Source organism: Dendropsophus ebraccatus, chromosome 8 (assembly GCF_027789765.1).
Source record: "Dendropsophus ebraccatus isolate aDenEbr1 chromosome 8, aDenEbr1.pat, whole genome shotgun sequence".
Taxonomy (NCBI): domain Eukaryota; kingdom Metazoa; phylum Chordata; class Amphibia; order Anura; family Hylidae; genus Dendropsophus; species Dendropsophus ebraccatus.
Window position 1 is genome coordinate 89381018 of NC_091461.1, and position 21318 is coordinate 89402335.

A 21318-nucleotide genomic window follows, 5' to 3' on the forward strand; every position below is an offset into this window, starting at 1 on the left:
CAAGGCAATGAGTAAATAGTAGAGAGAGGGGAATTTATATAGGGCCATTCTTTTGCCTGCTCTAGAAAAAATATATAAAACCAGCCCCTGTGAAGCTACCCTTAAGGGGGTTTTCTACCATCTGACAATAACTCTGAACGGCACCCCTGTGTCCCCGCTCACTTCCTGGTTTGGAGCGTGCGGGGAGGGGGTAGGTGAGGTTACACATGTCTCCAGGGATAATCCAAGCCCTGGAGAAATGTATGACCTCAATGGGAGACCATGAAGGGAAGTAAAACCATACTCGCATTCCCTGAGGTTCTAGATGCGAGGTCCTAGATGGCTAAACGTAAAAAGAAAACAATTTTTCTAATTTTTGCTAATGCACTGTATTTGCAAAATTGCTTTCCTTTGCATTTCCTATCACCTTAATAAGGCCTAAGTAAACCTCTCTCTGTGGATCACTGAAGCCCCTTATGAATTTTTGCCTGTACAGTGCCACGCCCTCACAACATGCTGCCCAGGTATTGCAGTGACCTGATATTGCATTAACCTGGATCACGCTTGGACAGGGGCAGCATTGTATAATGAAAATATTTGGCAGGCCTTATGATTGATGGGGAGGGGGTTCTGGTTTCCCCCTCCACCAGCAATTGCATGCATGTCCTAGCAGTACGCCTCATATGACAACTTAACAATCTGAGGTTCAGCCATAGGCAATACCCATGTTTCATTTCAAAGAATGAAACAATCTTCATGCTAAGGTAATATGGTTTTATGAGAATACATTGTACATTGCTGTTCTTATAAAGCAATGAATCACAAGCTTCTGGTGTAGTAAAATATACCTTTTATATGTTACAAAATGCACAACGGAGTATTCTAGAAAGTGTATTTGCTTTGTAATGCGTGGGATCCGGGGATAGCTTCATCTAGTATCTGCAAGAAATGTTAAAATAAAAGAAATAATTAGTTTTGTGGGGAAACAAACACTTTAATATCTAACCATATAATAGATCTCTCATACAACAGAAGAAACAGCAGAAACAAAATCAGATGGGAGGAGCTCAGTGAGGTCAGCTATTCACCTTATTATTAGAGATGAGCGAACCGGGTTCAGGTTTGAGTCCATCCGAACCCGAACGTTCAGTATTTGATTAGCGGTGGCTGCTGAACTTGGATAAAGCTCTAAGGTTGTCTGGAAAACATGGATACAGCCAATGACTATATCCATGTTTTCCACATAGCCTTAGGGCTTTATCCAACTTCAGCAGCCACCGCTAATCAAATGCCGAAAGTTCGGGTTCGGATGGACTCGAGCATGCTCCAGGTTCGCTCATCTCTACTTATTATGGTTCATAATGGCAGTGGTTAGGACTCATAGGGATAAGTGAATTTACAGTACAGTAGTGAAGTGAAGTGATTTGCTAGGTTTGGCTGTTGAACTTTGAGCTGCTCCTGTCCCGGTGCCCAGGAAAAGCTGGATCCCGTCCTGGGAAACTTCTCCCAGTTTGCCAGTACTGGATCAAGCTTTTCCAGGCACCCGGACAGGAGCAGCTCAGAGTTCAAAGGCAGCCATCTGACAAGCCAATGGCCGAGCCTAGCGAAGCACATCCCTTCGCTAATACTGTAAATTCGCTCATCCCTAGTTAGGAGAATGAACTGCATAGACTTGTGTGACATTACATAGCTGCGCATACTCATACACTTGGAGATTGGAGATGCTGCCATGCTGGGGGGGAAGGGGGATATTCCATTACAGGCCTTCCACTTCCATGTTGTCCATGAAACACGGAATGTGGGAATAAGGCCTAATAGTAAATGCAGTGAAAAAATAAGAAAATGTGTGTGAGCAACCAAAAAATTATGTATTTTGTTTGCATTATTTAATACACTGTGTGCATTAGGCGTCCATCTTTACATTGACTTCGATGCATATATATATATTATATGTTATTATATATTATTATATATATGTTATCCACAAACAACCCCACTCTTGTTCTCAGTTTCGATGTGGTTTTGCAGCTCAGTTCCATTGAAATAAATGGAGCTGAACTGCAATTTTACATTTAACCTGGTGACAGGCATGGCGCTGTTTTTGCAAGAAAGCTGTGCATTTTTTTTTTATTCCACATCACGCGTTTACAGAGCGAACTTTCTGGGCATTTTAAATGTACACCTCCCAATATGATTTTTATTTTTTGATAATGTAAAAATAATGATAGATTTCTAATATCTTTACTAACCTTCCTCAAATATATCCAGGAGAGGGCCACTAGGGGCTACCGATAGGGCCCAAGAAGATCCAGAAATGGTGTCCAGCAAGGAATTGACTTCAGAATACAGGTGCTCCACTGTGGTCTGCACTCTCTGTAACACAGACAGTACATGGTGAATAGGCAGTGTCGGCCATGCTGCAGTATAAAGCCCCATGTAATAAAAAAGAACATTTGCTGCATGGAACATTGATCGGGATTATAGCTGGTAACTTCCACATTACACATGTCTAAATGTAATGTTCTTATTTTATATAGAAATATAACATCAACAAATTGTAAATGTGTATCTGACTATTAATGAGATCTCTGCTTGCTGTCACTGAATGGGATTCAGTCAGTCAATCAAATAATACAGGCGAATACATATTTTACCTACACAGATACATTAGAGCAATTTGTCAGATCAGAAATGCTGGTATAAAGCACACTGAGAATGAATACAAAACTGTCCATTTTTAATGTATGGGTGTCCCTGGATTGTAGAAGCCACCACCACCACCACATTGATTTTCCTTCTAATCCATCCCTGAACCTGAAGGTGCACTCAGGGTGATGTCATACTGTATATACAGTCAGCTACATATATACAGCACATTATTTTATCCATGCCACAAAGAATCCAGATAGGGTTAAAGAGATGTCATTTGTCTATTCACATACTTTTTCCAGTTTTATGTATACATACACATAGCATGTTATATTATTAGAGATGAGCGAACCTCGAGCATGCTCTAGTCCATCCGAACCCGAACTTTCGGCATTTGATTAGCGGTGGCTGCTGAAGTTGGATAAAGCCCTAAGGCTATGTGGAAAACATGGATATAGTCATTGGCTGTATCCATGTTTTCCAGACAACCTTAGAGCTTTATCCAAGTTCAGCAGCCCCCGCTAATCAAATATCGAACGTTCGGGTTCAGATCGACTCGAACCCGAACCTGGTTCGCTCATCTCTGATGATTATACATCATTCTAATAGTGGACACTAGGGGGTGCTCTAGGCCTGCGGCCTGAAAGTTTTTTATTTTTATTTTTTATTTCAACTATCATCTCGCAAGTATCATAGGAATATTATTGATTGCTTCAGGAAATATTTTGCATCTAGGCTCATTCTCCTATAATAGACAAGTTGTACACTTGATGAAAAGTATCCAGAAAAGGTTTAAAATAAAATCTTTCCTACATAGAGTGACACATGAAGGTTGGATGAGAGATATCTTGCCTACCCAGGGGGATTTAGCACCATTTGCACCATTCTCACCGTCTTCTTAATGTGTACACCATAGGACACTACTGATCAGTCTTACACTAATGAAGTGTAAAATCACATGTGATGGAGTCATGAGCAGTATCAGCTATAGATCGGCTGTGTCATGCCAAAGTAATGGAGACTAGTGCACACTGAGATGTACAGGTGTCTCTATCTCATATTGTCAGGGCACAGTGTAGGACAGACTGTTCACCAGCTATAGAGATATTGGGGTGTCACATATAGCATATTGTGGCAGTTTTGTGGGTCAAATCCAGAAGTAAATCCACAGGAAGAAGAGGTATAAACTAAAAGGTATTCTACTTTCAACTTTAATTCAAAAAAATTAATGAAAACCTGCCATAAAATCTGTTGCAAGAAACAGTGTGTGACGCCCCCCTATGGAAACTTATAGTACTGCGTCTTCAAGGGGCTCATTATAGTCTGTAGTCCTGAGCGAAAAGCTCAGCCATTTCCAGAGAAGCCAATACAGGTTACCTCCTCTACAGCATCCAAACGCTTGTGGACCTTCTGGTGCTCCTTACACCATTCTTCTCTGTCTCTGTGTAGGGTACTTGCAGGATCAGCAGCTGAGGGTTTAAGGCAAAGTATTAGGATAAATAAATTATCATATATAGACACTCTCTAAGAAAATAGTAACATATGGAATGATCAACCGCGTGGCTATCTAGCTAGCTATCTACATAAATAGAAAAGAGCAGCACATCTAGTCAAAGTATGATGCAAGCAACCAAGTCCCTTGATCAATACTTCAAAAAATACAAAATGCAAGGAGTATGCAGAACAGCAATGGTTAAAGGAGAAGTCCGGTGTTTTCTAACAGCCAGCAGCCTGCAGGGGAGGGGGGAAATTGATTTCAAGTACGCTCTTACCTCTCCCTGTGGCGGCGGTGAGCAGCTGGAGCGTCCGCGGGAGATAATTTTCACCTGAATTGTGATGGCATCACGATTTGTGGGAAAATACCTGTCCCAGCTGATGGACTGGCAACTCAGCCAATCAGTGACTGAAGCTTTTTTAAGTGTGCAAAAGAAGAACCTGATGAGCCTTATTTAAGAGTCCCAAAAGACAGGACCAGCCAGATATCCCTCCGGGAAGGGCCCAGCCACAGGGTGGCTCCTGTAAGGAAACCACCAAATCCACCATATTAAGTGGCCCTATGGGTCATTGTAATAACGAGAAAAACCAAGGCCAGGTATCTATCCACAGACAGCTGTTTCAGGGTGTTGTCCCTCATCAGTGTGGAGCAGGATTCTGGCTAGGTAGCAGCAATGCCTAGTAAAGCCATAAGAGAAACAGATCACTGATCTCAGGGAGACCAGCCAAACAATAACACTGCTGGCTAAAGCGCTCAATGCAGTGAAATCCTAGGTGCATTGCTCCCTGGGAAACATGAAGATGCAAAAGAAGAGCCCGTGGAGCATCTCCAAAACCACCATATTACATGACCCTAAAAGTCAATGTAATGACAAGGGAAAAACCAAGGTCAAGGTATCCTTGACTTATAGGGCCACTTAATATGGTGGTTTCCCTACAGGAGCCACCCCTCCTGGCTAGTCCTGTGTTTTGAGACTCTTCAATGAGGCTCCATGGGCTCTTTTGCATAATCATGTTTCCCAGGGGGCAATGCACCTAGGATTTCACTGCTTTGAGTGCTTTAACCGGCAGCCGGCAGTGTTATCATTTGGCTGGTCTCCCTGAGATCAGTGATCTGTTTCTCTTACTGTTTTTAAGTGTGGCACAGAGACTCCATTATTGCGGTCTGATCAGAGACAGATCTGTATGGTAGCTAAAGTCCCTGACTCTAAGGAAGGAGATTTGGATGTGGTGGCAAATAACAGAAATAAATCCTTATTGGCAGCTGGTTTTCGCATTTACCTTTGTATTATTACTTTTCGGGATTATTATACGATACTTGTTATTATGGACTCTTTCTGCCACATGCTTTAGCAGGGATTACTGCCATTTACAAAGCACAAATAGCTTTTGCAGAAGTCTTCTATTTGCCAGTATGTAGTTAGCTTCATATTTTCCTATTAACGTTGTATAACATGATTGTTTATGGAAGTATGATATCTTCCTGAGTACAGAAGATATAGTAATCACAGCTATATACAGCCCGTCAGCATCATTACTAGTGTATGACAGGTTTAGGGAAAATGTTGAGGACATTTTGAAGGGGTGAAATGTGTATCTCTGCTTACAAGAACTGTACCATTTATGTGATTGCCTGTAACCTTGTGATACCAGTCTTACCTTGCCTTGTTTTTTTTTCTAGTAGGTTAGTATTAGCTGCACTAAAGTATGGTTTCCCTACAGGCCTGTATAGTGGCAGGAATAGTTAGGCCTGAAGTGTTACCTAGATAGTGGGGCTTAAGATGTGGTCTGGTTATAATAGTCCTTAGAGTGGTAAACTTGGCCCAGTGAATAAAGAGCAGAGTGCTGAGCACTCCGCAATGGTTAGAAGCCCAATAGTGAGGTAATAGAGTGCTTGCTGCACATTATTTCGCCATTGTAGAGATTGGTTGGGGTCCTAGAAGTTAAACCTCACAGATCAGCAGTGCTTTGGGAATTGGATATATCTCTTTAAAGCGACTCTGTACCCACAATCTGCCCCCCCCCCCAAACCACTTGTACCCTCGGATCTTTTAATCCAAGATCTGTCCTAGGGTCCGTTTGGCAGGTGATGCAGTTATTGTCCTAAAAACAACTTTTAAACTAACAGCCCCGTGCCCTACGGGCGTGGCTTAGAATATCTGTGCCCTAACTTTGCACCACCTGTCCATTCCTCCTCCCCACACTCTTCATCATTAGGAATGCCACTGAAACATTTTCTCCATGCTGAACATTGCACAGGTGGCTTAACGATCCAGCCCATGTGCCCGGCTGCCACAGCTGATGAATAGGAGACAATCTGCCTGGAGCATTCCTAATGATGAGGAGGGCGGGGAGGAGGGACAGAGAGGTTGTGCCAGCCTAATGCATACACAATCTAGGCCACTCCTGTAGGGCACGGGGCTGCCAGTTTAAAAGTTGTTTTTTAGGACAATAACTGCATCACCTGCCAAACGGACCCCAGGACTGATCTTGGATTAAAAGCAGGTATCCGAAGGTACAAGTGGTTTGGAGGGGGGGGGGGCAGATTGTGGGTACAGAGTCACTTTAAGATGTGGTCTGGTTATAATAGTCTTTAGAGTGGTAAACTTGGCCCAGTGAAAAGAGAAGCAGAGTGCTGAGTGTTTGCTGCACAGTATTCCTCCATTGTAGAGATTGGTTGATATCCTAGCAGTTAAACCTCACAGATCAGTAGTGCTTTGGGAATTTGAAATATCCCTTTAAGCAAATCTTGGCTTATGTTGGTCTGTCAATGTCTTCTTTTAAATGGAAACAGTTATAGCGAACTACCTACATATACTAGAGTACAGTAAGTTTACATTATAAATGAAGATATATAAAGGTCAAATGTATAAGAAATTCCCTATTTAAAACCTTTAAGACCAAATAAATTTTCATTAAAAGCAGAAGAAGCTGTCATCCCTCTGTAATACCCCAATCCTATCATGGAGTCTCTAAGTACTTGTGAGATAACATATAATAACATATTAGATGGGAAGTTTCAAGGTTCTTCAAAACAAGGGAAGGAAAGAATCAAAGTGAACCTTTACGCCATCTAAGATATAGCAGGTGTACTTAAACAGTACCACATGGACACCAGACGCAAGTAGAATCAGACGCAAAGGTTTTGTGCAGCCAGATGTTACCTGGGACTCAATAGAGAAATATGAAACACCATAACTATATGGTGCTTTTGTATCTGGTGTTTTCACCCTCTAGTAGCTTCTTTTTTTTAGCTCAGTGGCAGTGTTTCAAAATTACAGTGTGCTTTGGCTTTGGCATTTTTCTCTATAGATCTCCATGGGTTATAAAACAAACGCTAGATAATATCCATGTGGACATTTTTTCTTCCATTTTTCCATAACCTTCTCAATAGAAAAGAGAAAAACTAGCGGAAAAAAAACCTTATGCAAATACACAGTGTTTTTTTGGAAAATGGCAGAAAAACTGCATCATAATATTCTAATGCCAATGTAATGCAAGGCGATGACACTCCCAGCAGGAGCACAGTTTTTTTTCACAATCTCCTTTTGGGGCATTAAGTACACAATGATCGGGGAAACCTTGAATTTTAGAAAGCCTCAATGCATAGTACACACAACAAAACAGCACAAAGTCCCCGTGGCTCCATGGTGCAGCGCCATATGGCAATCTTAGTGTTCACAATAAACATACCACACATGGCTGAGCTTTGCACATGCAGCCTGACAGCCATTTCCGCACAGTGTGAAATGACGGACGTTGCTTTATAATAGGGACCGTCATCATACAAACAACGGACATTGTTTTAAAATAACGACCATTATGTGCCATCCAATAAAAGCACGTATGAAGACATAAATCCCGGCACTCACGTATTGCGAAGTAAGATAAGGTTCTGTGTTTATTCACACATGGGACGCTGCACGCGTTCCGGCCATCAGGCCTTTTTCAACAGCATACAGATGAACACAAAGTGCAGCTTTTTATCAGCAAACAGGCTCACAAAAATGACGTCATCAGGTGAGTCATGAGAATGGCCCACGAAATCCTGAGTCATTAACCCATGACTAGCCCTGTTACAATACACATGGTAAATATATAACAAGACGTATAACATCTAGTCTTCCAATTTAGTATTGATTTTCTCCCGATTGTAGAAGCTGTGAATAAATGTACAGAACACAATAAATATAAAGAGAAAGAAAGAAGAAAGAAGAAAACGCTTATGAAAACTGGCTGACTTCATAATCCCTGTTCAGACCATGCGGTTCTAATGTGTTAAGGACGTGAATCCAGTAAGCCTCTCTATATAATAAAAGTTTTTTAATATCACCACCACGTCTGGGAGTTTGTACTTTCTCGATAATCTGAAACTTAAACTGTGATAAATTATGATGACATTTTTCAAAATGTGCTAGCAAAGGAAGTAAGGTATTATGACATCGGATAGTGGACTTATGCTGGCTCATGCGCTGTCTAATTCTTTGCATAGTCTCACCAATGTATAAAAGCCCACACGGGCATTTAATTAGATAAATCACACAACTACTATTGCACGTATGGTGGCCCCGCACATTGAACTCTTTACCAGTGTGTGGGTGATAAAATGTATCACCCCGAATAATATTAGAACAAGACTGGCAATTCAGACATGGAAAAGTACCATTCTTCTGAATTGTCAGTATCCGTTGACGCCATGCTTTTTGTTCAACCCCTAAGTCTGCGCGTACCAATTTATTGTGTAAGTTGGGTGCTTTCTTGTTGCACATAAGAGGAAAATCCTTAAAATCTGGAATGTCAGGATGGGAATCCCGTAAAATGTACCAATATTTCCTTATGGTGGTATCAACTTTATAATTTAGAGGATGAAATTTCCTCACGAAAGGAATACGGTTAGACTGTTGTCTCGGCTGCCTGGGACCCTCACTAAGTGCAGATTTTAAAATGTTACTGGGATAACCTCTCATGAGAAACTTCTCTTCCATTTCCCTCAATCTCACCTCTCTAGTCTCGGGATGGGTCACAATATTCCTTACCCGTTTGAATTGTGAAATCGGTATCGCTCGTTTTGTTGAATAGGGGTGACCGCTACTGTACAATAAGAGACTATTACGATCTGTCTCTTTACGATAAATGTCAGTACATAAATGTCTCTGTTCATCAAAGGAAACAGTGGTGTCTAAAAAATTAACCTTGTCTTTACTGTATGAAATCATGAAATTAAGCTCCTCCCACACTGTGTTCAAATCGGCAAAAAAGGACAATAAAAGGTCGAGTGGCCCCTCCCATACGCAAAATATATCATCTATAAATCTACGCCATATACGGGCGTGTTGTTGGAATAAAGAATGTGTATATACATAATTTTCTTCAAATTCAGCCATATAGCAATTTGCGTAGGGAGGGGCCACATTCGACCCCATCGCCGAACCACGTAATTGGACGTAATAGGTGTCTCTAAACATAAAAAAATTCTCGTGGAGTACTAGATGTAAAAGGCCCAGAAAAAAACTTTTTTGTGCAGAAGTGTATGTGCTAGAATCCAATAGTTTAGTCACAGATGCAATACCCTTAGTATGGGAGATAGAAGTATATAAGTTTTCTACATCTATTGTCACAAGCCAGCATTCATCAGACATTGCAGGTAAATCACGTAATTTTATCAAAAAATCCCCTGTGTCTAACAAGAAGGATTTAGTGTTTTTCACTAATGGTGTAAGAGTTTTTTCAAGTACAATGGCAAGTGGACTGAGTATGGAGTTGGTAGAAGCCACTATAGGACGACCAGGTGGATTGTTCAGACGTTTATGGACTTTGGGAAGCATGTATATGACTGGAATAATAGGTGTTTGATTAATCAAATACTTATTAAGTTTAACGTCTATTGTTTTATTCTCTGTGAAGTGATCAACCAATGTCTGTATTTTCTGTTTAATGTCAGGTGTTGGATCTCGAGAAAGGGGTCTATAGGTTTCAGTGTCTGATAATTGCCGTAACACTTCTCTAATGTACATTTCTCTATCCATGATAACAATTGCTCCCCCTTTCCAGACAATGAGGATTCTGACAATGTTGATACGTTATGTTTGGACAAATTGGGTTTGAGGATTAAAAGCTCATTTAATCCTCCAAAAACTGATCATACTGTGGAAGCTTTTGTTAGCCTGGTTAAGAAAGAGGTCCATGGTTTCATGAATGAAGTTAAAAGGGGTTGTTACCCTATTGCCAAAAATCTTTCTAAAACTGAAAAATTTGCCATAGATTCACTTATCCATGATAAACAATTAATGCTAAAACCCGCGGATAAAGGGGGAGCAATTGTTATCATGGATAGAGAAATGTACATTACAGAAGTGTTACGGCAATTATCAGACACTGAAACCTATAGACCCCTTTCTCGAGATCCAACACCCGACATTAAACAGAAAATACAGACATTGGTTGATCACTTCACAGAGAATAAAACAATAGACGTTAAACTTAATAAGTATTTGATTAATCAAACACCTATTATTCCAGTCATATACATGCTTCCCAAAGTCCATAAACGTCTGAACAATCCACCTGGTCGTCCTATAGTGGCTTCTACCAACTCCATACTCAGTCCACTTGCCATTGTACTTGAAAAAACTCTTACACCATTAGTGAAAAACACTAAATCCTTCTTGTTAGACACAGGGGATTTTTTGATAAAATTACGTGATTTACCTGCAATGTCTGATGAATGCTGGCTTGTGACAATAGATGTAGAAAACTTATATACTTCTATCTCCCATACTAAGGGTATTGCATCTGTGACTAAACTATTGGATTCTAGCACATACACTTCTGCACAAAAAAGTTTTTTTCTGGGCCTTTTACATCTAGTACTCCACGAGAATTTTTTTATGTTTAGAGACACCTATTACGTCCAATTACGTGGTTCGGCGATGGGGTCGAATGTGGCCCCTCCCTATGCAAATTGCTATATGGCTGAATTTGAAGAAAATTATGTATATACACATTCTTTATTCCAACAACACGCCCGTATATGGCGTAGATTTATAGATGATATATTTTGCGTATGGGAGGGGCCACTCGACCTTTTATTGTCCTTTTTTGCCAATTTGAACACAGTGTGGGAGGAGCTTAATTTCACAATTTCATACAGTAAAGACAAGGTTAATTTTTTAGACACCACTGTTTCCTTTGATGAACAGAGACATTTATGTACTGACATTTATCGTAAAGAGACAGATCGTAATAGTCTCTTATTGTACAGTAGCGGTCACCCCTATTCAACAAAACGAGCGATACCGATTTCACAATTCAAACGGGTAAGGAATATTGTGACCCATCCCGAGACTAGAGAGGTGAGATTGAGGGAAATGGAAGAGAAGTTTCTCATGAGAGGTTATCCCAGTAACATTTTAAAATCTGCACTTAGTGAGGGTCCCAGGCAGCCGAGACAACAGTCTAACCGTATTCCTTTCGTGAGGAAATTTCATCCTCTAAATTATAAAGTTGATACCACCATAAGGAAATATTGGCACATTTTACGGGATTCCCATCCTGACATTCCAGATTTTAAGGATTTTCCTCTTATGTGCAACAAGAAAGCACCCAACTTACACAATAAATTGGTACGCGCAGACTTAGGGGTTGAACAAAAAGCATGGCGTCAACGGATACTGACAATTCAGAAGAATGGTACTTTTCCATGTCTGAATTGCCAGTCTTGTTCTAATATTATTCGGGGTGATACATTTTATCACCCACACACTGGTAAAGAGTTCAATGTGCGGGGCCACCATACGTGCAATAGTAGTTGTGTGATTTATCTAATTAAATGCCCGTGTGGGCTTTTATACATTGGTGAGACTATGCAAAGAATTAGACAGCGCATGAGCCAGCATAAGTCCACTATCCGATGTCATAATACCTTACTTCCTTTGCCAGCACATTTTGAAAAATGTCATCATAATTTATCACAGTTTAAGTTTCAGATTATCGAGAAAGTACAAACTCCCAGACGTGGTGGTGATATTAAAAAACTTTTATTATATAGAGAGGCTTACTGGATTCACGTCCTTAACACATTAGAACCGCATGGTCTGAACAGGGATTATGAAGTCAGCCAGTTTTCATAAGCGTTTTCTTCTTTCTTCTTTCTTTCTCTTTATATTTATTGTGTTCTGTACATTTATTCACAGCTTCTACAATCGGGAGAAAATCAATACTAAATTGGAAGACTAGATGTTATACGTCTTGTTATATATTTACCATGTGTATTGTAACAGGGCTAGTCATGGGTTAATGACTCAGGATTTCGTGGGCCATTCTCATGACTCACCTGATGACGTCATTTTTGTGAGCCTGTTTGCTGATAAAAAGCTGCACTTTGTGTTCATCTGTATGCTGTTGAAAAAGGCCTGATGGCCGGAACGCGTGCAGCGTCCCATGTGTGAATAAACACAGAACCTTATCTTACTTCGCAATACGTGAGTGCCGGGATTTATTTCTTCATACGTGTGCGATTATTCCCTTGGCACCTCGATGAGCTGGTGTGCCGATCATTGGCTTGGAATTATATCCAATAAAAGCAGCCATCGTTTCAACAGCCTAAAGGTTACTCTCGCTATATTGGAACTGTATTCTATTTTCCTGTACACTTTATCATATGCAGATTTCAGGCCCTCTGCTTCCCATTATTCATAGGGCAGCAGCATCGTTCTCTTTCAGTGGACAGCAATCTGTGCTAGTCATGTGCTGATCCCACATGTGCACCAATTTTTCCATCATATGACCGAGACTCATTTTTATCTACTGGAAAAAAAAACAGTGAAAGTTCATTGAATGACTGCCCAGATCCTGAAAACTGTGCATAAAATGTACTGGAAATTTATGTAACTTTTTATAACCTTTATATATTGAAACGTCTACTGTAAAGCCCCAAGGTTTATGGACCCTGTGTGTTATTCTACCAGTCTGACTTGGGGCCAAAATCAGAAAGTCGATAAGTCGGAAAGTTACATAGTTTAAGTGCCCTCTAGGTTTTGTCTCTTTATCTGCACTGGGATGTGGAAGCTGGTCTTCTGCTTTTAGAGTGTACAATGTCACTACCCAAAGAGGGGTCCCATGGACAGTGGATGGCCAAGGAGGGCTGACAGCCATGGTGCTTGGCACCACAGATACAGGCAAAGGTAAGGCTGGTGCAACCGGTCGGCAGCTTGGTAGGATTTACAGGAGACGCCACACAGTCCAGTATCGGAAACAAAAAGCACATGCAGTAGCTGCAGTATAGGGATAGTTTAAGGGGTACACTGAAGAAAAAAATTATTTTTAAAACTCTCAGGTCTTTCAGTACTTATTAGATGCTGTGTATCCTGCAGGTAGTGATGTTTTTAGCCTGACACAGTGCTCTCTGCTGCCACCTCTGTCAGTGACAGGAACTGTCTAAAGCAGGAGAGGTTTTCTATAGGGATTTGCTACTGCACTGGACAGTTCCTGACATGGACAGAGGTGGCAGCAGAGAGCACTATGCCAGACCGGAAAGAAAACTCCACTTTGTGCAGGACGTACAGCAGCTGATAAGTACTGGAAGACTTGAAATTTTTAAATATAAGTAATTTACAAATCTGTATAACTTTCTGACATCAGCTGATTAAATAAAAAAAACACTATTTTTCTCCAGAGTACCCCTGTAGCCACAAGATGTAGCAATGTGGGAGGTATCCTGTTTGTAGCAGGATAAGAAGCAGCCTAAATACAGTCCAGGACAAGTCATGCACAGGAGGGTCAGCATGGGACACAAGGCAGATGTAACATCAGGAACAGCACACATTCACTAACTATAGCAGAACCGTTATATTGCCAAGACACAGGTGAGCAGGTAGAGTAGCCTTTAGGGTGCTTTCCCATGTAGCGATTTCGCAGCGTATTTCACACTGCAAGTTTCACTGCAAATTTTAATTCCGCTGCGAGAATGTAGTGAAAGGTTTATTTAACTAATTAGCTGCCCGCGCTCGCTCTGCGCACTCTTGCTTCAGTCACTGGGTCTCTGCTAATTGACGGCTCAACCAATCACTGACTGCGGCGGGACAGCTCGGTGATTGGCTGAGCAGGCTGTCAGTAGGGACCCAGTAGGTAAGTAAGTGCAAGCAGGTAAGCAGGGGCTGTTAATTATTTTTAGCGGCAGCTAAATAGTTAAATATGGCTTTCACTACATTCTCGCAGTGGTTTGAGAATCTGCTATATAAGATTTTGCAGAAAAACTTGCAGCGTGAAATCCGCTGTGAACTGGCTGTGTGGGAACGCACCCCTAATAAGGCAGAGATAGGTGGAGGACACATTAGAGTTGCACACATGGGAGAGATTTATTAAATGTGGTGTAAAGTGAAACTGGCTCAGTTGCCCCTAGCAACCAATCAGATTCCACTTCTCATTCCTCACAGACTCTTGGGAAAATGAAAGGTGGAATCTGATTGGTTGCTGGGGCAACTGAGTTACACTTTACACCATGTTTGATAAATCTCCCCAACTGTTACTTTAATTTGCAAACAGTGCCAGGGTATGACCCCTAGGGGGAGGAGCCAGTAACTGCAGCCATGGAGAAAGAAGCAGCAGAGATACCAGAGAAGGAAGCCTGAACCTTGGGGCTGAGAGGAAGTGAATGTGGCCTGGCGGTGGTGAGTGCCGACAGATACACGTACTATCACTTTAAGATTCTGAGGTAAAACGATTGGTCATTGTGTGACTTGAACATATTAAACATATTTCTTCGCAGTTAAATATTTTACAATTTTTAAATATTTAACTAAATGATGTTTATATAAAGCACAAGAGGAATTATATTATAAATGGCTTAGCATCACATCTGTTACTGACTGATTATTCCCATACTCCCCGGCTAGTTACAGAACAGCTGGAGGTGGCTGAAACTTATCATTATGTCATTTACTGCTGGAAGACAATAACATCTTATCAACTGTCTCAGAATCATGTTCCATGTATCTATGGTCTGGGGATCACATAGGCCTCTGACTGCATAATTAACTATTGAGCAAAAGGAAACCATGTGTACAGGACAAACCATATATATATATTGTAATAGAATGTGGTATAAGTATTAGGAATATGGTGGTCATTTTCTTAGGACTGCCTCGTTTTTGCTTAATATCTTCATGCTGTATGTTTAAATAGTGTTTTTTGTAACAGTTAAAGGGATAGTTCACAAAAAAAAAATCTTTCAACTCAACAGGTCCCAGCAAGTGCCAGAGATTTGTAATTTACTTCTATTAAAAAAAATCTAAAGGCTTCCAGCACTTATCAGCTGCTATATGTCCTGCAGGAAGTGGTTTATTCTTTCCAGTCTGACACATTGCTCTCTTCTGACACCTGTGTCCATGTCAGGAACTGTCCAAAGCATTAGCAAATCCCCATAGAAATCCCTCTCCTGCTTTCCAGACTACTTTTTGCAGGACATACAGCATCTGATAAGTACTGGAAGACTTGATTTTTATTTTATTTTTTTAAGAAATAAATAAAAAAATCTCTGGCATTTGCTGGGACCAGTTGATTAAAAAAATTGTCAGGGGTGGGGGGGGGGGAGTAAACAACCCCTTTAAATTTAAACCCAACATTGTTTATATGTAAAATCATAGATAAATGATGATTTTCCATCCTTCAAGTAAGCTATGAAGGTAAACTATTAGTGCTGGAACGCTGTGCCGCAGGGGAATAAGACATATACGCATATTAATGTTAGTGAGGGATATAGCCCAAGCCAAGATTTACATTCTATGAACTGTTTATTTATGAAGGCTTTTCGCACTGATATATAGTCGTTTTGGGCAGAGACATCCGCACACAGACGTTCTCTCTTACCGTCACCACTACCATGTATAGAGTCTGAACTCCCAAAACCATGTTAGGGGAAAACTATTAACAACTTACATAAACATAAAATAACTATCTATGTGTTGATTTTCCCCTCACTGTACTTAAAGGGAATCTGTCAGATGCAATTCACGTTCCCAGCTGCTTACACTATTACATAGTTAAGGCAAGAAGACACATGGTACTTTTAATATATTTGTCTGTGCATACAAAATGCTTTTTTATTGTGCAAAAAGCCCCGGAAGTACTGAGTGCTGTGATGCCTCCTCGCTCCCTCTCCCATCCCTAACCCTGCTTAATTGATTGATTGATTGATAGTCATCTGGAAGCTCCCAGGAAGGTACAGGTATAGGAGGATGAGGTAGCAAGAAGACATTACAGCCCTCAGCAGTCTAAAAGCTTGGAAATAAGACTCTGACACTTTGCTGCGTAGAATAAAAATATTTTTTTCAGTGTTTTGGAAGCACAGACAGATGTATGAAGGTACTATGTGTCTCATTGCATTGCTAACAGTGTCAGCAGTTTGAAACATGAATTACAGCTTACTGATTCCTTTTAAAGGGATACCCCAGTGAAAATCTTTTTGTTTCAAATCAGCTGGTCTCAGAAAGTTATATGTATATTTGTAATTTACTTCTATTTAAAAATCTCAAGTCTTCCCATACTTATCAGCTGCTGTAGGTCTTGCAGGAAATTTTCTTTTCTTTTCAGTCTGACACAATGCTCTCTGCTGCCACCTCAGTCAGAGACAGAAACTGTCCAGAGCAGGAGAGGTTTTCTATGGGGATTTCTTACAGTTCCTGTCTCGGACAGAGGTGGCAGCAGAGAGCACTGTCAGGCTATATGTACACATCGTATATTTTCTCAAAAGTACGGCCGTTGTTGCAATCGGAAACAATGGCCCTACTTTTTACAAAAATATACACTCACCGGCCACTTTATTAGGTACACCTGTCCAACTGCACGTTACCACTTAATTTCTAATCAGCCAATCACATGGCGGCAGCTCAGTGCATTTAGGCATGTAGACATGGTCAAGACAATCTCCTGCTGTTCAAACCGAGCATCAGTATGGGGAAGAAAGGTGATTTGAGGGCTTTTGAACGTGGCATAATTGTTGGTGCCAGAAGGGCTGGTCTGAGTATTTCAGAAACTGCTGATCTACTGGGATTTTCACGCACAACCATCTCTAGGGTTTACAGAGAATGGTCCGAAAAAGAAAAAACATCCAGTGAGCGGCAGTTCTGTGGGCGGAAATGCCTTGTTGATGCCAGAGGTCAGAGGAGAATGGGCAGACTGGTTCAAGCTGATAGAAAGGCAACAGTGACTCAAATAGCCAACCGTTACAACCAAGGTAGGCAGAAGAGCATCTCTGAATGCACAGTACGTCCAACTTTGAGGCAGATGGGCTACAGCAGCAGAAGACCACACCGGGGGCCACTCCTTTCAGCTAAGAACAGGAAACTGAGGCTACAATTTGCACAAGCTCATCGAAATTGGACAGTAGAAGATTGGAAAAACGTTGCCTGGTCTGATGAGTCTCGATTTCTGCTGCGGCATTCGGATGGTAGGGTCAGAATTTGGCGTCAACAACATGAAAGCATGGATCCATCCTGCCTTGTATCAACGGTTCAGGCTGGTGGTGGTGGTGTCATGGTGTGGGGAATATTTTCTTGGCACTCTTTGGGCCCCTTGGTACCAATTGAGCATCGTTGCAACGCCACAGCCTACCTGAGTATTGTTGCTGACCATGTCCATCCCTTTATGACCACAATGTACCCAACATCTGATGGCTACTTTCAGCAGGATAATGCGCCATGTCATAAAGCTAGAATCATCTCAGACTGGTTTCTTGAACATGACAATGAGTTCACTGTACTCAAATGGCCTCCACAGTCACCAGATCTCAATCCAATAGAGCATCTTTGGGATGTGGTGGAACGGGAGATTCGCATCATAGATGTGCAGCCGACAAATCTGCGGCAACTGTGTGATGCCATCATGTCAATATGGACCAAAATCTCTGAGGAATGCTTCCAGCACCTTGTTGCATCTATGCCACGAAGAATTGAGGCAGTTCTGAAGGCAAAAGGGGGTCCAACCCGTTACTAGCATGGTGTACCTAATAAAGTGGCCGGTGAGTGTATGCTGCTTCGCCTTCTATGGATACATAGTATACGCTCCAGCCGGGATCTCTCGTGAATAGCGGCCGCAGAAAACCCTGTCAGTGCACACTATGGAGTGAGCGGCTCCGGCCACACGCTCCATAGTGTGCAGTGGGGAATTCTGATGCAGGCCCGCACGGATGCGCCCGCATCAGAATTAAGCAGCCCTAAAGATCACCTGCCCGGTACTGCAGTACCGGCCGGGATGATCTTTTCAGTAGTCTGCACATGGCCTAAAACTGAAAAGAAAACAAAGTTTCCGGCAGGACATACAGCAGCTGATAAGTATGGGAAGACTGGAGATTAAGTAAATTACAAATCTAATAATAATCTGATACCAGTTGATTAGAAACAAAAAGATTTTCGCTGGACAACCCCTTTAATACAGCTGACTGAGACAAGCCATGTATTACATGCAGGTAGCAGTACTGTTATTTTCCTCTGTTTTTACATAGTGATCATGCCTATGGCAGTACCTAATAGGCTGCTTGTCTGCTTGTTTTCTCAGTCCAAAAAAGGAGGTGTGGTCTTTGATAAAGGTGTGGCCAAAGCTAAACCACTCTGCGTCAAAAAAGCACAAAAATCTGGCTCAACATTCCGGCACGCTTTAAGCAATGAAATTGTTGGTCTAAACTTAGTGTGTTCAGGTGTGACCGATTTTTAGAGGGTAAGTGGCTTCCTGGACAAATGACTTCAGCATACACACATATGTTTTACATTATATTGTGTGCAAAGCTCCGGAATACGTCAGCACCATATAAATAACAGGAGGTTAAAAAAATACTGCTGGATAAATAACCGTGTTTTGTTATTTTATGAAAACCTCTGTATAAGAGAGACTTGTATACACAGCTATGATATAATCCTTGTATACAGATATAAACATCTGTCTGTGTGGGCAAACACTTTGTGCACCAAAAACTTTGCAACTTTTTCCTATAAAGATCTGGTAATACCTGCAGCTCATGTTCCCCAATTCCTTAAACCAAAAATGCACATTATTATATGTCTCACGTAAGAAGACATCGGCAGAAAACACGTTTTTAGTTAAACACGTAAAAACCTGCCAAATTAACCCCTTCTCCAGCATACGAGCTGCCCTGTACTGTATGCCTGAATACAGTTACTATAAGCATATCCACCACATTTAGGCTGTCTATCTATAGACTTAGTGCAGTCACGTTACCAATGTTCAAATATAACATTACCTGTCAAGGTTCCTTCTAGTACAACTAGCAGCAGGAATGCTGCAGGAATGATGGTGCCCATGTTACCACTGTGATCCAACTTCATCCGGATGAAAAAAGTCACAAGAGTTTCCCCTCCAGGGTGCTGAGATGTCCTATGTCACTCTACTCTAAAGACTGCGAGAGCTCTGGAAGAGGGATAGTACCAGAAAGTTGGCCAGAAGACTTCTTTTTTTTTTTACACTGCCTTACAGCAGACCCAGTTATCCAGCAATCTGGCAGAATTCCAGAGAGACTCCCAAGCCCCCCCCCCCCTTCCTTCTGTATTTATACACACAGGGCGTGCATGGAATTCAAAGGCCAGCATTTAACCTTACAGGAAAAGTGGGTGAAAAAATGATCCATCACTTTAACTCCCGATGTGCCTCAGGTATTACAGCGCAAGCAATCGCAGAATTTCAACAAAGCCAATGTTGTCACTGCTGGCCGGCCACATGTGCTCCGCTCCGAGAACAGCTGCTTCAACTAAAAGCTCATGTTCACAGATTTGGGGAGGGAACTTTTCATTTCTCCTAGGTATTTTTTTACAGGTATTTCTAGACAAGACAAGATGTAAAAATGACATAGAATAGACTAGTTTGCAGTTGATGCATAAAAGATTACAGTATTGTAATTACAATACTGTACTTGTTAATCACAATAACGCACAGGAGCTTAGAAAAGGAGGCTGTTTCTCTGGTGCTTCTAGTGTGACCGCATTGGAGAAGAGAATCCCCCATAATGGACCTGCAACCTCCACTGTCATATATGTTGCTGGCGTGAAGGAGGGTGTGAAGAATTTTAGGTGGCATTGTATATGTGAAGAAATCTGGGGGCACTAGATTTGGGAGGCTTTTCCTGAAGAAGATACAAAAGAAGTTGGATGCAGCCCTAGGGAGTCCTGGAAAACATGGATACAGCCTATGGCCTATGGATGTATCCTTATTTTCCAAGCAGCCTTAGGGCTGCTTCCAAGTTCTTCAGCCACTACCAATGAAATGCTGTACACTGTGATTGGGACAAACTGGAGCATGCTCTAGGTTAGCTCATCTCTACCTAGGGCCATTCATCATCTTACCACAATCCTTAAATGACTAATGCTATAGGGACTATTAGCTGACTACCTGCATCCATCTGCAGGGTTCATGTCTTGAAGATGTTCATTACCTTGAGAAATAGGTTTCCCCATGTCTGAAAACCATGATCCCCCAAAAAGACGGAACAACCATTATTGAGTAGATCCTCCTAATGCTGTATTCGTGTAGTGTTTAGGAGATCTTGCTTCTCTGTCTCTCACTCACAAGTAGCAGCAGCATGGAGGACATTTTACGTGCATAAGATTTGCTTGAAGCTACAGCTGTCTTATCTCCAGCAGCTCACTCCTCTTCCTGCCTCATCAAGGTGACAGCATTCCATTCAATATTACTTTATTTTTATTTTATTTTTTTAATTTAAGCCATGTTGTTTTGTAGGACAGATTGTACATTTTATAGGCTTTATTTTTGGATACATGTATGGTAGCATTTAAATGGGCACTAAATATTTTGATATGTCAAACATTTTGATCAGTTGGGGTCTAAATACTCTAGAATGAGACGAGAAACGTGCACAGTAGAGTGCTCTCCATGATCTGTGCCATGTAAAAGTCAATGGGCTGTCTCGGTCACAGACACAGAAAGCTGAAGAGAAGCACTCAGCTGTGCACTTCTCCCTATCCTATCCAGTGATAGGTAGGGGTCTGAACACTAACAATTTTTACTGTCTCTGTCAGAACCTTTTTTTTTTTTTTTTAAATGAGAGGTATTTAATATATACATTATTATAATAGAATGCATCAACTCTGATATCTTTTTTGCATTTTAAACACAACGCAACATGTATGACAAAGTCGCAAAGATTTCTATAACCTGGTAAAACCTCTTTGATAC

The 21318-nt window shown here is 41.3% G+C and overlaps 1 protein-coding gene across 1 annotated transcript; it reads right to left on the reverse strand.

Moving 5' to 3' along the window:
• Positions 1-812: 812 nt before the first annotated feature.
• PLAC9 (placenta associated 9) lies at positions 813-19555 on the reverse strand. Its single transcript, XM_069980905.1, has 4 exons — positions 19373-19555; positions 4006-4097; positions 2229-2352; positions 813-918 (listed from the first exon to the last, which is right to left on the reverse strand). The coding sequence occupies exons 1-4, from the start codon at positions 19455-19457 to the stop codon at positions 908-910; spliced, it is 312 nt and encodes a 103-aa protein (XP_069837006.1). The 5' UTR covers positions 19458-19555; the 3' UTR covers positions 813-907.
• Between the last annotated feature and the right edge of the window lie 1763 nt (positions 19556-21318).

Coding starts and splice junctions, on each gene's coding strand:
- PLAC9 (XM_069980905.1), bottom strand. CDS start 19,457: ATGAAGTTGGATCACAGTGGTAACATGGGCACCATCATTCCTGCAGCA. Junction 4,098..19,372: donor ACTAGAAGGAACCTTGACAG/GTAATGTTATAT, acceptor TTAAACCCTCAG/CTGCTGATCCTGCAAGTACC. Junction 2,353..4,005: donor GTTTGGATGCTGTAGAGGAG/GTAACCTGTATT, acceptor TCTGTGTTACAG/AGAGTGCAGACCACAGTGGA.